The sequence below is a fragment of the Clinocottus analis genome, unplaced genomic scaffold (assembly GCF_023055335.1).
Source record: "Clinocottus analis isolate CAN_PGR_092001 unplaced genomic scaffold, fCliAna1.0.p SCAF_264, whole genome shotgun sequence".
In the NCBI taxonomy this organism is placed as follows: domain Eukaryota; kingdom Metazoa; phylum Chordata; class Actinopteri; order Perciformes; family Cottidae; genus Clinocottus; species Clinocottus analis.
This window is the reverse complement of record NW_027176003.1, coordinates 2,585-18,940: the sequence shown is the minus strand read 5'-3', so window position 1 is coordinate 18,940 and position 16,356 is coordinate 2,585. Positions and strand designations below refer to the sequence as shown.

Below are 16,356 nucleotides of genomic sequence, written 5' to 3'. Positions count from 1 at the left end.
CAGGTCCACCTCCAAATAAAGTGATAGATAGCATAAACTTTCATATTATATTCTAGCTTTATCTCTCTTCTCATTTTAGCGGATCTGTAAAGAGAACCCGTTCAACAGGAAAGCTTCTCCCTCTCCTGCTAAATCCAGAACCAAACCACCAAAAGGCCCTCGTCCTGCCAGACCCCCGGCCCCCGGCCATGGCTTCCCTCTTATCAAACGCAAGGTAGAAAACTAAAGACAACATAGACTGTATGCTTTGTCATGACAAATAAAATATAGAAAATTCATGAAGAAGTTCTCAATTGATCTGTCTTGTCCAAACATCCACCCAGGTGCAATCAGACCAGTACATCCCAGTAGAGGACATCCATGGGGAGATGGGTCAGCTGGAGAAGCAGCTGGATGAGCTGGAGCAGAAGGGAGTGGAGCTGGAGAAGAAGCTGAGAGACAACCCTAACGGTAACGCATCTCTTGATTTAAATCAGTTAAGGCCAGTTACATGTTGTAAATGATGTCCCCACATACAGTGCATAAAAGTTAGGTTCACTATATTTCAGATTTTATAACTTTACTAAAATAACAGTGCAGCTTAAATAGCTCACAAAAGTATTACAAAGGATTATAAAAAATATTATCTCCTCAAGAAAAAGAGGGGGGGGGGGAATACATTATCCCTATATTTCACTTGAAATAACTACATGGTATAACACATATTCTGTGTTGCTCTTTTCTGTTTCCAGATGAGGATGAGGAGCACCTTTTGGTGGACTGGTTCACTCTCATCCATGAGAAACATCTTTTAGTACGACGAGAAGCTGTACTTGTCTACACGTACGTATGAGACGGCAGCAAGGGGCAAAAGACAAAATTATTGCTGATTAGTTTTTTTTTACTTCACTTACAAGCACAGTGTGTCAAATGTAGGGGTATTTTTTGACAAACTAAATAGCATATTTATAACTTTGTTTTTTTTAGTGTATAGTCACATGAAACTAAGAATTTTGGGGTTTTCTTTAGCATGAAAGAGCTATTTATATCTTGTAGGGAGCCGGTCATCTTCATTGGATGTTGCCATCTTGCTCAACCATGTTTCAATGCAGCCCAGAGTGGACAAACCGAACACTGGCTCGAGTGAGAGCCTTTCGCGTTTTGTGTTTACTGAAGCGAGGGACAGATACCAAAAACCTAGTATTAGGGCCCCATTGCTAAATAATAATTATATAATGATATAAGTATTTATAAGCTTTGACGTTCCTGGTACTTTTGTATAATTTATGATCATGCAGCTTTCCCTCTACTCTCTCTGTCGGGGCTAAGCTCCTCCAACTATACACACACACACACTCACACACACACAGACACACACGATGTGAGTGAACCAGCTAATGTGCAGATTACTCGTTGAAGAAAACTATGCTATCACTGATATAAAACATTAATAATTAAATTCTCTTCAACTACATACATTTGGACACAACCTAATTCAATCACCTCTGTTGGCAGTACTTCATCCACCACCACTATGTTAACACAAAAACAGCTTCTTCTTTTGTTGTTCTTGTAAACTTCTATGCTGTCTAAGGCGAAGCTGCCAGGAGGACAGACCGAATGACACTCGCATTCTTTATTAACTTCACTTTTATTGACATTTTAGATTTGTTCATAGTGAATTACTTTATATAATGACTTTGCTGTTGTTCATATAACTGTTGCTTCAAAATAAATAAATTTAGTTTTATTTCAAATATAAATAAATTATAATTATTTTCGGACTTCATTTGTTTTTAAAATACTATATATTTTAAAATCAATCATCTAATCATGAAGAAGAATGTAATATTGATAAGAGTACCTCCGAGTTGTACTAAAGTCCTAAAGCTTGGAAACTGAGGGTGACCGGCGGTTATGTTACTCACTGCAGGGCGAAGCAGCAGAACCTGGAAGAGAGACAAGCTGACGTGGAGTATGAACTGAGGTGTCTTCTCAACAAACCAGGTGTGTTTTTCTCCATCATTCTAAGAAAACTTAATCAAATCCAGTGGTTGACTCCTGTTACAATCAAATTGCTGCCACCCATATTTAACCCGTTTATCCACACACACATTATACTGAAGAAAACATTATATAGTTTAAAAAACAACCTCCTTCTCTAGAAAAAGACTGGACAGACGAAGACAAGAGCCGGGACCAGGAGTTAATGGCTGAGCTAGTTACCATCATTGAACAGCGCAACCAAATTGTTAACAACATGGACCAGGACAGGCAGAGGTAATCTATACCAATTAACTATGTGTCTCTACAGGGATCCCACAGTGTTTTTTATCAGTGATATTTTGCAATTACCAGCAATATAACAGTCATTCTGTCACAGGGAAGAAGAAGAGGATAAACTTGTGGAAGCCATGCTGAAGAAAAAAGGTAGGATTTAGAGAAAGCTCTATTTGTAGTTGGTCAAAGAGAAGACCAATACATAAAATGAGTATGTAAATATGGCGTCTTCTGCTTTCTTAATGCTCTTACTTTCTTTCTTTTAGAAACTGTGAATCCTTTTTATTTTCTTATTTCCATCCTCAGACTTCCATAAGGAACCAGACGTTGACCACCAGAAGAAAAAAGGGGCGAAGTTCAAACCCATTAAAGTGCTCAAGCGGCTGAGCCATAGAGGAGAACCAGGCAAGGGCCACAGTCCCCGCAAGGAGAAAACCCCATAGCAAGAACCCATTCTCCTCCGAGATGAACCGAGACTGTTTTAAAAAAGGCTAACGGCCTGTGTCTACATAACACCCTTTTAATGAGTGCCAGCGTCTTCTTTTTCTTCTTCAATTGTTCTCATTGAGGAGAAAGTGTATGCGGCCACCAACACAAGAGCCATCCCAACATCTTTCTTTCTGAGCGCTTGTTTTGGCTGTGTCTGTCTTCCCTGAGCTTTATGTTTCGGACACTAACGATCATAAGACCGAAAAAAACATTTAGGAACAGAGAGGTGTTGTGGACACTGAATGTTGCCGGTGAGTAATTTTATTACCATACGTCTTGTGTCGCCTTGCTCTAACGTCATGTAACGTGGAGACAAGCTCATCGATGCGAAGTAAAAAGCAGACATCCTCCGTTTAACGGTAATTGGAAAGAAAAAAAAGTTAAACAAATATATTAGTATAATATAGCTAGTACATCATACACCTGTGGTGATGGATTGTTAATACATTGTTCTCATAGGAGCAAAGATAATTGTGCACAGATAGCTTTTTCATTAAAGCTTTTCCTGTCTTTTCTGTCAATAAAAGGTGTTATGTGGACACAGGCCATAAGGCAAATAGAGAAATGCACCAGATCAGCAATGTGAGGTCATGTTTAACTGTGGCATTTATGGCTTTGAAAAGCACTCCCTGCTCACATCTTACTTGATGCTTCTCCAAAAAGTCTCTTCAGTGACAATTTATTAGTTGTTTTTTTTTTTTTTAAAGAGACAATTTAACATCTCAACTGCTTTAAGAGCTGACATGTTTGTAAGCTCTCTGACTTTTCAGTTGAGTGAATTGTTGTATGCTGCTTCACTGTCCTGGCATTGCAGAGCATGTGTATCCTGTTGGTCTGTGTCAGGGTTCAGCAAAGGTGTAACTCGACAGTTAACTTTGAATGAAGTCGGTTGGATGCAAGTTGATCCCTGATGTCTATGAGTTTATAAGATGTTTTTAATCTCTTCGTGTGTCTATCTGAGAGGGTTTCACATCATGTCTGGTTTGGAGCCTGTGGTACGTGTAAAAGTAAAAAAAAAAAAAAATGAAACCGCTTTAAAACCAGCAAACTGAAATCCTTGAAATGCTCGATCGACAAAGGATACCTAAGCTCTTCAGCTGCTATGTGTTATGATTGTCTGTGGGTTCCTTCATTTTAAGTTTCTTCTGCAATAGTTTTCCGATGGTGTCTTTTTTTTTAAAATCCAAATCATCTTAGACATGGATGAACGTAGAAACAGTATTTGTGTGCGACAAAAATCTGAAAAACAAATGTAAACCCTCATTCAAGGTTTATTATGAAAGGTCACAAATGTAATGATGAATATTAGAAAAGGGCAGATATACAGACTTATAACAACTCCAGCGCAGCACGAGCTTATAATAGTTTTAACCATTGGGAAAATCCTAAATATGAACTCATTAATTTATATCTTACTATGCCTTTCTGTATGTTTCCATGTTTTGCCTTAAAAAAGTGTTCATATTGTTTGTACGAGTGCCATTTATTTAACTGCATATGTGGATAAGCATAATTTGTTCTGCTTGTGTAAATGTCAGTAAGTTTATTTCTTCTGTTCCTGTTTTATCAGTGAGACTGTCTTTGTCTTTGTCCTCCATTTTAAATGGTAATTTCAGTGGTCTGTGTTTCTGCTCTGTGCCTGTCTTAATGTCCAGCTGAAACCAAGGTCTTCTGTAGCACCACATTTCTGTCAGCGTCCTAAAAAGGATTATAAAAGAAAGCTGACACTGGAAGGCAACAGATTAAAATAACTTCATGCAAGCCGTTCATGTTTCTTGTAAATCAAATGCTTTCACAGCCTGTTGTCTTTATATTGTTTTATGGAACTGCTTTTATAGTTGTAGCACAGCCAGTCAGATGTTACCTCTTTTGTAGTTTTTGCACTCATCACGTCACACTTCAAACATCCATAATCTGAATTTGAAGTTGTGTTGTTAGCATCTGATTTGCAGGAAGTAACTTCCAAATGTTCAGTCAGTGACGTTAAGTTTTCTCTCCCTCGTCTCTTCCAACTCCATCTTTTCTGTGATCTTTTCTGCGCTCTCCTCTTCCCTCTCAGGCGTAATTGTGTTATTCTTTGGACCGCGGGTCTTGTCCAACACCTTCAGCTCTCGAATCCTCTGTTATTGGAGTTATGACACAGCACAGGGTTATGTGCAATTACACTTTAAAAGAGACTTAATACTATTACATAAATACAGCCTGGCACAAATGCTAGTTCAATTATCTATTTACTTCAGTACTAATATGAATCAGTATCTTAGTGTGTTGTTTAAAACCACATCACACTAAACAACAATAAATCAGTGAAGTTAAAGCATCTGTGTTCTCTAAAGATATTTCCAAAACCAAGACAGCATAATACAGATTTGAGCCTGTATTGAAACCACTGCTTGTTTACCTGGGATATCTCAGTGTTGATGATGTTGATGTATGGCTTCTCCTGGCCCAGAGAAGACATATCCGCCAGAAACTGTCTTCTGTCCTCTATCTCATCCAGTACTACAAAACACACATGTTAATATTAGAATTTTTCAAGGGGCACTGGATATATTTAGTCAAGCAAAGTAGCGGTGCAGAATTTATTTTAGTCTGATATTAATAGAAACCGCTTAATTTAATTCAAATGTGTCCTTTTCAGGTTGTAATGGGACATAGCACATGTAACTCTTGTACATCGTCTGTCTGTGCCGTCAGCCTCACCTTCCTGATACCGGTCTTTCTGCTCTGGGTTCGGACATGTGGGAACCTTTCGGTAAAATGCAGGCGTGGGCTCCTCTTTTCCTGTTGCCAATATATTCTGAAGCCTCACCTTCTCTTTCTCTAAGTCTCCTGGGAAAGTGAAACAAGTTACAAGCAGCAATTGTTTTCAATCTCAGCCTGTCAAAACCGATGAATGAATGGCCAACACACTTGAGGGACCGGGATGAAACTTTTCTCTGACATAGCTGTTGCCAGAGCGACAAGCTTCAGCAGTGCGTTTCTGAGGCGTGCATAGCAGATGTCTCTGGACAGATTTAGTGGTTTTAGGCTCAGTGGGTGAAGTTGATGATGTGGGGTAAAAGGTCAGTGGTAAAGCTGCTCCCTCTGTGGAGAAAAGTAAAAAAAATTATATATATATATATATATATATATATATATATATATATATATATATATATATATATATATATATATATATATATATATATATAATAAATATAAATATAAATATAAATATAAATATATATATATATATATATATATATATAAATATATATATATATATATATATATATATAAATATATATATATATATAAATATATATATATATAAATATATATATATATATAAATATATATATATATAAATATATATAAATATATATATATATATATATATATAAATATATATATATAAATATATATATATAAATATATATATATAAATATATATATATAAATATATATATATATATATAAATATATATATATATATATATATATATATATATATATATAAATATATATATATATATATAAATATATATATATATATATATATATATATATATATATATAAATATATATATATATATATATATATAAATATATATATATATATATAAATATATATATATAAATATATATATATAAATATATATATATAAATATATATATATATATATAAATATATATATATATATATATATATATATATATATATATAAATATATATATATATATATATATATAAATATATATATATATATATATATATATATATATATATAAATATATATATATATATATATATATATATATATATAAATATATATATATATATATATAAATATATATATATATATATATATATATATATATATATATATATATATATATATAAATATATATATATATATATATATATATATATATAAATATATATATATATATATATATATATATATAAATATATATATATATATATATATAAATATATATATATATATATATATATATATATATATATATATATATATATATATATAAATATATATATATATATATATATATATATATATATATAAATATATATATATATATATATATATAAATATATATATATATATATATATATATATATATATAAATATATATATATATATATATAAATATATATATATATATATATATATATATATATATATACATACACACACACACACACACACTGTATTGGCAGTACAACATTTTGTATACTAAATGTTTCCGAAAATACCAGAGCACCTCCATTAACATATTTTAATCACAATATTATATCTGGTTTTGCAATAACAATATTTGGCAAATCCTTTAACCCATCTAAATATTTCCACAATGTATCATATTGTTAATAATGGATATCATACATAATATAATCACATAACTAATGACCACATAGCATTCATCAACCTCTCAACCAAAGTTCTCAAACTTACTCATTAGACATTCATTGACCTGTTTTCTCTGGAGGTTGGTGAATCTTGATTGTTGCATCATTGCTGAGAGAGAATGATTAATGTCAAAGCACGAACCCACACAAAAACTGAACAAACTCATTTGTATGTACCTGGAAATACAGACGCAACACATCAACTCCCATATTGTATGTTTGTTTCCCATTCACACCTAACAGGTTACACTAAAACAGCAACACGTGCATCCTCTCACATCTCAGCATATCCTGGGTTTCCTTGCTGTACTGGTGGGCTCTGGTGTTGCTCCACAGTCCTGTGCTATCTCTACTCTGTGAAGAGGCCTCCATCTACAAACACGGAGACACACAAAAAACGTTATTAGCAATCGCTCTGGCTAAATTTAGCTTTATCTCCGTTATTCACTTCAAATAAAACTTTATTTTCGACTCACAAGAGAGTCCATAGAGTCCGGAGTAAACACTTAGTGAACACTTACTTCGTAAACACTTACTTCGTAAACACCGTGAGCAAATTTCGGTCGTTTCGACCCCAAGTGATACAGCAACGTTTTTCAGTTGCTATAGCAACCAATTAGCCATTTCCGGGATGCCCGTCGCCCACGCGCGTCCGTTACGGTCACGCTGACCGCTCATACATGCGCTGTGTAATCCATCGGCGCAGCTCGTAATGCGTGCACTTTGTTGAAGATCATCGTTGTTGATACTTCCAACGCATAAAAATAAACGTTAATATGCACCCTGCGATGGTTGCGCAATATAAACTTTTTTTAAAATGCTTATTTTATCTATAGCATTGTTTTGAGATATACTAATACTATATAATTGCTTTTTACTAAGTGTACTATTATTTTGTTTATGACAATGTTTGTTTTGTCTTTTTTTGACATACTGTCCCATTATATATTATTTAAACTCTGACATGTTTCAATAAACTATCCTATGACTTTTTCATTTTGTCTTTTGGGGACAAATTGATGCCATTTTATCCTATACTACGATATGTATTGTCATGTTATACTATAACATTGTCAACATACTATGACAAGTTTTTATTATTTATTATTTTATTAATGTATTATATGACTTTTTTATTCACATTTTTCAAAGCCCTTTTCTATGACTTTTTTTGACATCATATACTATTCCTTTTTTGGACAAACTACACTATGATCCTTTTTACCATACTATATATATATATATATATTCATGTCAGCACACGCTATCTCTTCTTCCTTTACTTTATCAAACTCCTCCTTGAGAATGTATCAGATCAACGCGTCTTTCTTGTCTTTCTGATAACATCATTGTCACAAATTCACACGTTAGTCTCCATATATGGAAAATAACACAAACAAACAAATTAACTATGAACTTGTGTAATGTGTTTAAGGCCATAAAGAGGCTGCCGCCACACATTGCAGCCTGCGCAGTGGATGTTTTGTGCAGTCTTCACTCTGGGAGAGAGTCTTTATCAGTGGTGGGGTCGTCATCAGGGACCAGCAGCAGTCAGGAGACCATTATCTGTGAGAAGACAGCAGTCTGCCTCGGCCCCATGTCAACAGATAAACAGCAGCAAGAATATAATCACCTCTCACACACAGGTCTTCTCAGAAGCCAGAGCAATATGTCCTCACTGCAGGACAGAGACCAAAATGTATGTGTGTGTGTGGAGTGAGTTAAAACTAATAGAAGCATTGACTCAGAATTGGGATAAAGTTTATATTGCAAACTTAAACTGAATCATGAGCTGTAATGCTAGTTGGTGTGTTTGTTTACAAGCTACCTGCTCATCTCTTTACTATCAATTACTAATATGTGTTTGTTTCATGTTTGGAGGTTGAATGTCCAAGAAACTCTTAGACTATTTGGGGTGGAACATAATATCTATCCAAACATGCTATTATAATTGTTTTATACACTATGAAATGTGCAGACACTTCACTGCACGTGCACCAACATGTGTAACCGCTGTGCCAAAGCATGCTTTATTAGATAGTCGCCAGACATCTGATAAAAATACCATAAGAGTGTTCTGTACTACGCTGAAGTTTTAGCGGGGACATTTGTCAGCATTTTATAAAACTTCTAGTACATTTTGTCGTGGCATTTAGATGATTATTTTATTTATTCATATCATATTTTTATTTGTATTATTTGTATGCAATCAAGCCCTATCCTAATATGTTTTGGGTTGGAAATATTTGATTGAATATTCCTATTAATTTCTTGTTTAATCATCAAAGAGTCAAATGTCACTCATTTTGGTCCATTGTAAAAAAAATAAACAATTGAATTTAACACTCAAACCTTGTTTTGTCTTTGAAGAGTCCTCATTAGCTCATTTGGTTTACTTTAAGTGTCTGCATAAAAATATGGCATTCATGTGACATTTATGTCACATGAATTTTGGGAAAACTGTAACAGCATTAAACCTGTATGCTGATCAATGATTGTTTTCTATGTATTGCATTTTTTCTATTTATCTCTTTTTATTCTATTATGAATGTGTTTTATGCATTTCTGTTCTTTTACATTTTTAAAAAATGTTTCTTACTTTGAAATAAACACTTTAAATAGCCTTCATGGATGAAAAGTGCCTTAAAGTTGTCTCACCTAAAGTGACTTGTTCTTTGAGATCTTCCGATGATAAACCCACATGGGATGATTGTTTTGTGTTCATTTCTGGACAGTAGACATGCAGTATCTGTCAAAGTAAGGACATGGAAATTACAACACTCATTATTTGTAATTTATTTTTAATAAAACTCAATTATTGTTGCCATCCCAAGCAGTCAGAGTTATGTCATTTTCTATTGTGACATTATATTGGTCGGGATTTAAGAATGATGCATTTCTTGGTGAAACGACAGCTCTGAGCTCATCGCTTTAAGTCCCAGAGAACAGGAAGACCGTGAGTTAGGGTTAAGTATTAGTCTTATATAATATAGTCAGTTTCTTGATGTATGTATTAACAACCTTAATGGACTCGAAGAAAGGGGGCCAGCAAAGAAACTCATGAATACGCTCCACCTCCTAACGGTCAAAACCTACATGAAAAAGAGAGATTTGCAGTTAGACTTGCAGCTGACAGAGATAGACAAGAGAAAGGAGGGAGAGATAGCGGGGAGGAATGGAGAAAAGGGGAAAGCTTCAAGAACCTGTTTCTGCGGCCCTGTAACACAGAGCGGACTGTAACTGGGATGAGTAGCCTGGTGAGCTAGGCTTTGACTTTCTGTTAGCTGAGCTGAAGACGGTCATGTAAAGACTAAAAAGCAACAAAAAAAGGAAAAATTACACTTTTGTTGCTACCACTGACAATCGGCATCATATCAAAGTGCTTGATGGCTGTCACACAGGCTGTGCTCCCCTCCTTCAGCTCCTTCTCCAACCTCGCTCAATCCAGCGGCAAAATGAAAGTAAGTATTGAGTTGACACTAGTTGTTTGATTCCTACACAGTGCAGTGTTTCCTGTTGTATGTCCTGTATTATTGTGCTGGAAAATTGTACATTCCGCAGATAGATTATTAATGATTTCACTCAATCATGACTTGACAAATGTGTCAGTCTTGCACTATAATGCTGATCTTGTGATGTCTCCTAAATAACTGGAGACAAATATTGTCTCCAGTTTATATTGGTGGCCTGACGGGAGTTGTTTGATTTATTGTCGAATATACTTTTTATAAGTCGTTTTTGATCAAAATCATCTGCTACTGTAATTTAAAAAAATACAATGTAGTGAATAATCCAAAACTCTGCATATTTGGCAAGCCCATGTGTGAAAGAGGTACTGGTGACTGTGCTGTCAACCCTGACACATTGGTTTTCCTTTCATGTTCCTCATATTAGTACAAAATTCCCACTCTGTGTTTCCACTTACAGCGATTCCTTGCTGAGCCACAGTGAAGGAATTATAACGCAAAGTGGTAATTTTGTACAAAAAAATTAAATTGCTTCAGCTGACCCTCTAACAGCCAGTATGGACAGAAATAACTACAAACACCAGCAACACCTTCAATGTATTTATATCATTTATATCAATGTATGTAACATTTTGTCTTAAAAGGTTAGGAAAACAATGAATGATCCCTGTCACCCCCACCCAGTGAGCATACAGCTAATTAATGAAACACTAGTCGGTATGGGGACAGAAAAAAAGTTAGATGGGTGCATCCCTACTTTCATTTTAAAAGCAATGTGGAGGAATCTCCTTTTCACAAAATGTTTTGCTTAGTGATCATCACTTCTCAATGCTCTCCGACATTTAGGTGTGGAAGTCTGAGGCTGACTCTCTCCTTCCGAACTCTCTCTGCAACAAACCGTCACCAAGCAGCTCTGAGCAGCTGCAGGTCTCTCAACAGATGACACAGGAGCTCCTGGATGACGACAGCCAGGCATCCTGGGACATTGAGTTCCTGCTGTCTGATTGGAGCAGCCCATCGCCTGACCTCAACCCATCTCTGGACAACAATGATCAACGGCTCCCACAGTTAGACCCGAACACAGCGTACCAAGAGGTGGACATGTATAAGGACCAACCTGGACAAGAGCATATGCAGATGAACACTGGCTGCCTCATGGCAGAGCTCCTGTCTCCAGCTGAAACCACAACGCCAGTCCAGCCAGAGCTGTACCACCACGGGTATAAAGACGACCATACAGGTCGGACTTCATTTCCCAATCCACTGAATGTAGATCAGTTTGGCTTCCCTCAAGGAGGCAATTACGAGAGGCACACGAGAGGAAACCTCTCCAAAGTCTCATCATGGGACTTTAACCCGTACTATCCCCACCAGCACCCGTCCATGGTGACCTTCCCCGACAGCAGGTTCATACCCCCTCAAGCTGTGACCCCTGACCCTCGACACTACAGCTACATGCAACACTTTAATCACAATGCCAACCACTTCTGTGATTACACCCACAGCCAGACCACTAGTCATCAGCCTCTTCACCAGCAGTCCATGCTGGTTGTTCCACAGCTGCCCCCTGGTGGGATGGAGGGGAAGCGCAGTCGAAGGGCGACAGGGAAAAAGAGGCCTGCCATCCACGGCTGTGAATACCCTGGCTGCAGCAAGACCTACACCAAGAGCTCACACCTCAAGGCTCACCTCCGCACCCACACAGGTACAACCAATTGGCTTTGCTACAGAAACGACTCAAAAGTCTGTCAGAATAAGTCTGGATGTATGATTTAATGTATTTCTTTGTTATTTTATTGTCTACTCTTCAGGGGAAAAGCCTTACCAATGTTCATGGGAGGGCTGCAACTGGAAATTTGCGCGCTCAGACGAACTGACGCGTCACTACCGTAAACACACGGGCCAAAAACCCTACGAGTGTCTGCTGTGTCAGAGGGCCTTCTCCCGCTCCGACCACCTCGCTCTGCACATGAAGAGACACACCTGATGCACTTGCACCATGAGAACTGACAACACCAACAGTGGTAGGATGGCATCACGAATCACTGTGTGCAGGCGGCCTGAGGGGAGTTGTTTGATTCGGTTGACCATTTTTTTATTCACTTGAGATGACAAATGAGACAAATTCAATTCAGAAGCCTTCTACATATGAGAAACTTTCTTTTTGTAATACAAGTAATGCTAAAAGAGTGACCAAGTAACCATCAGATAATGACTAAAGACATACTTCACCCACAGAACGATTTGTATATAAATTATTTGTTACCTTGAATTGAAACATAGTTTCTCTTTGCGTGCCTCACACAATGTGTACAGTATAATGTAGTATACGACTTATTCAGCCACTCGTATGCTCAATACAACCCAAATACATGCATTTGCAAGTGTTTGGAAGTAGTGACCATATGACAAATGATATGATAAATGACATTGGATTACTCTTAACAAGTTTGTAAACAAATGTTTTCATATATTTTAGCAATTTTTAAATGCGGCCCCCATTTACATCAATTAATCAAAACCTTTCCCCATTTTTAAAATCTTCGCTCACTGTGGATGGAAGCAAGCAAGAAGAATAACATTTATTTAAATAGTTTAACACGAGTTGCTATACAAATGGTCATTTTGTGGGTGAAGTATTTCTTCACTTTTTTACTTTTAAGACTACTCCACTGATAGTGATGCACTCTGAAAACATTGTGTAACTAAAAAAGAAGTTTCAAAATCAATGTTGCAGAACCAGAGATTTCATGGCGTGTCATCTCAATTACCCATAATGCAGTTTGGTCATTAACAGTTCCATTAAAGATTCTGGTGTGTGAGGCTAAGAGGCGCTAGTGTATGAGGAGCCGGCTTCAGAGGTCCGGTAAGATCCCTTTGTTTCTAACTCCTCACGTTCAGATAATTCCCATTTTAAAAGTTGCAGTCTTCAGATCCGACATTGAATCAAATGACATCATTTAAGACCATTCATCTCACTTCACACAGCTCGTGAACAACAAAAGAATGTATCCAACTTTTTTCTCTCACATGCTTGCAGTGTTACTCTCCAATAAGGGCCTCTTTGACAAACACTGTACACACTGTGGGCATGTCGACATTAACACTAACAAAAGACCTACCAAAATGTGTGTAATACGGGTTACAATACAATACACAGCAGTACATCCTGTTGGCTCTCATGGTGCACTGAACAAGACTGCTTAGTAGCGATGATTAGCTGTATTAACGCTCAGATGATCTGATATCTTTGTCGGATTCCTTTAGAACTTTTGTTGATTTTATTAATGATTGTAATACAAACAAAAAAAACATGAAGTATGTTATACGATGTGATTATACAGGGAGTACAAGATTATGCATTTTAGTCACCTACCTTTATGTGTATCAGTTTGTTTTTTTATTTAAGGAAAACTTATATGCTTTGTGTCTTGCATCCGGCAGAATTTAAAACTGTAAATAATCTGCATCTTTGTCAGTTGTTTATATAGTTGAAATATGCAAGCAACATATTTATTAAAGTAATATTTTATACCAGCAGAAGATAGGCTACTATTTTATTGTACAGGGATGTTTTTAATCAAAGGAGTGTTGATGTATTTTAATTATTATTTTCATTGTTATAATTCTAATAAAGACCTCTAAAGCTGTAAAACGCTCTTGGAGTGTGATGAATTCAGGCAGCTGATGTTAACAATATTATCCCCATGTTGTCAGTTACTCAACGTTTTAAGGGATTTACAAAAACATCTATATGTCCTGCATGAAGCAGAGTAAAATATGCATACATCTGGAACATGACATGATTAGAGCTCAGAAGCGGTAACACCAGTCATTCTCACAAGTAATGCCAGCCTGTGGCCTTTAGGTGGCAGTCCTTTGTTACACTATCAGACTAAAAGCCTGCAGACTGGCATCAGCAGGATGTTGGCAGTTGCGTCTGCAGTGTCTAATCCGGGTGAGGTCAGGATGAGAATTTGTTTATGTAACTGAGAACTCACTGATTCATCCTGATTATGTCAGATGAAGGAGGTCGTCACCACATCATGAAGCTCCCTCTCTTTCGCGTACACTTCCAAAGACAGTACATCCTCAGAAAAGACTAACAAAGAAAAGCAAACACAGTTATACACTTACTTTTTGTATACAATATATACTTTGAAGAGCACATTTGTTTTAAAGTTGAATTACATTGTGTTGTATTTATATTAATATTACTGCAAGATAAGCAAGAAAAGAGGGCAATTTGTTTGTAGTTTTGAGTATATGGTTTTTTTAGGGACAGCGATATTGCACAGTAAAATCAATTATATGGAATCTTCTCTGAATCTGGAAGGAGCTGTAAATGTCTGTCGTAAAAGTCCACCAAGTTTCTGACCATTCAACACTCAATTGCTCGAGTGTCCCTTTAAGAACTAGGTTTTACAGCAACAGATTTTAAAAGGTTGGAGCAGGTTAAATGGTTTAATAGGACTTATTTATTCCTACTTGGCCCAAACAAACCCAGTGGTTTGGAGCGGTTAATCTTCATTTGGAACAGCAATAAGCTCCAGTCTGAGTTTCCTCTTTAGTGCAACTATCAAGGCTATAAATGGCATCTGAAACCTGCCCATCCAAGATGGCCTGATGGCAGACGAGCAGTGAAGCGAGCCCCCACTGCGCATGCACATCACCAACACATTAGTGCCAAATGTACACACATGAAGTATTCCTGGTTATTATAGTGCTGCAGATCATTGGCCATTAATAATCTGTTCTCCACTGAGACTGTGCTCACATAGCAAGATATTACACATCAGCAGAGAAATCCACAGCACTTCGCTGGCAGACCGTTATGAGGCTCCATCTGCAGTGTGAGTTTATTTTAGTGCAGCGTTCGAGAGTAAGCGATTTGGGATTTAGAGTTGACACGAGGACAGAGGCAGAGTTCTGACCTGTCGTGCCCCGAAAAGAATAAACAAACTCTTTCTACTTCCACTTTCTAGTTCCTCCTTCCCTGTTTACATCATGTTATACTTTAGAGAAGGTATTATGCAGGCATTATGCATTCATGGCAATACTCAAGCGTAAACAGTTTGCAAAACAAGCACTGAAGCATAAACAAGTCATGAACTATTTAGCTCTGTTAGGTTTTTTGAGTTTTTCTTTTTGTCTGAGTAGCTAAACAGGTCAAAGGTGAAAAATGTTATTATTGTAATCTTTGGGACCAGGCCAAGGCTTAAAATCTGAATACCATGTGCTATAAACAATTACAACAATGTGATGTGTTTTCAACAATTCACCGCTCCTTTGTAACCATTTTTTGTTGTTGTAAAATATATGAGCAAAAAATCTCAATAAAAAAACTCAATTTGATTGTTTTATACAACAGAAATCATCATATTCAGTGGGGAGAAACATGTTTCCTCAATATGAAAAATCAGATTAACTGAAGCAGCTGAAGGAAGGTTTACTGGGAAAAGATGTAATATAACACCCTTTCTCTTTCTTGTTTTCCCTGTGGAGAAATGAATGTATCTTTATGTATGTAGAGGATCTGTGCACACGGCAGAGAAAGTACATTCAACTATTAAAAAACATGTTTGTATTTTTGCAGATAGGACATTAAGCTTCAATATTTAAACAGGATTGAAAGCTATAGATTTTGAAGGAGAAAAAAGAACCCACCAAACATTATTATCAAATCCATGCGAACATTGGCTCTTCCTGCAGGCACAGACACTGTGA

General features: G+C 36.2%; 3 protein-coding genes across 7 annotated transcripts; 2 read left to right on the top strand and 1 right to left on the bottom strand.

Moving 5' to 3' along the window:
- Positions 1-79: 79 nt before the first annotated feature.
- On the top strand, positions 80-4,509 carry LOC137795005 (MICAL-like protein 1; the record flags this gene model as incomplete). Its single annotated transcript, XM_068592207.1, has 7 exons — positions 80-214; positions 324-450; positions 732-822; positions 1,913-1,986; positions 2,145-2,259; positions 2,363-2,409; positions 2,566-4,509. Coding segments are annotated over 7 exons (726 nt in total), but the record flags the coding sequence as incomplete, so codon positions are not given.
- LOC137795007 (UPF0193 protein EVG1-like) lies at positions 4,051-7,797 on the bottom strand. 5 transcript variants are annotated; one of them, XR_011078373.1, is made up of 8 exons: positions 7,639-7,751; positions 7,441-7,534; positions 7,209-7,271; positions 5,662-5,835; positions 5,452-5,580; positions 5,150-5,250; positions 4,613-4,868; positions 4,051-4,446 (listed from the first exon to the last, which is right to left on the bottom strand). XR_011078373.1 is itself a non-coding variant. In XM_068592209.1 (7 exons), the coding sequence occupies exons 1-7, from the start codon at positions 7,648-7,650 to the stop codon at positions 4,719-4,721; spliced, it is 723 nt and encodes a 240-aa protein (XP_068448310.1). In that variant the 5' UTR covers positions 7,651-7,751; the 3' UTR covers positions 4,520-4,718. The 5 variants fall into 5 exon arrangements, 4 of the variants coding, with proteins under 4 accessions (XP_068448310.1, XP_068448312.1, XP_068448311.1 ...); XM_068592209.1 differs by lacking the exon at positions 4,051-4,446 and having other exon boundaries at positions 4,520-4,868; XM_068592211.1 differs by lacking the exon at positions 4,051-4,446 and having other exon boundaries at positions 4,551-4,868; positions 7,684-7,797.
- Positions 7,798-10,324: 2,527 nt separating this feature from the next.
- On the top strand, positions 10,325-12,964 carry LOC137795006 (Kruppel-like factor 1). Its single transcript, XM_068592208.1, has 3 exons — positions 10,325-10,623; positions 11,476-12,334; positions 12,441-12,964. The coding sequence occupies exons 1-3, from the start codon at positions 10,549-10,551 to the stop codon at positions 12,614-12,616; spliced, it is 1,110 nt and encodes a 369-aa protein (XP_068448309.1). The 5' UTR covers positions 10,325-10,548; the 3' UTR covers positions 12,617-12,964.
- Positions 12,965-16,356: the final 3,392 nt, after the last annotated feature.

Coding starts and splice junctions, on each gene's coding strand:
- LOC137795007 (XM_068592209.1), bottom strand. Junction 5,581..5,661: donor GTTTCATCCCGGTCCCTCAA/GTGTGTTGGCCA, acceptor TCACTTTCCCAG/GAGACTTAGAGAAAGAGAAG. Junction 5,251..5,451: donor GAAAGACCGGTATCAGGAAG/GTGAGGCTGACG, acceptor TGTGTTTTGTAG/TACTGGATGAGATAGAGGAC.
- LOC137795006 (XM_068592208.1), top strand. CDS start 10,549: ATGGCTGTCACACAGGCTGTGCTCCCCTCCTTCAGCTCCTTCTCCAAC. Junction 10,624..11,475: donor AATCCAGCGGCAAAATGAAA/GTAAGTATTGAG, acceptor TCCGACATTTAG/GTGTGGAAGTCTGAGGCTGA. Junction 12,335..12,440: donor TCACCTCCGCACCCACACAG/GTACAACCAATT, acceptor TCTACTCTTCAG/GGGAAAAGCCTTACCAATGT.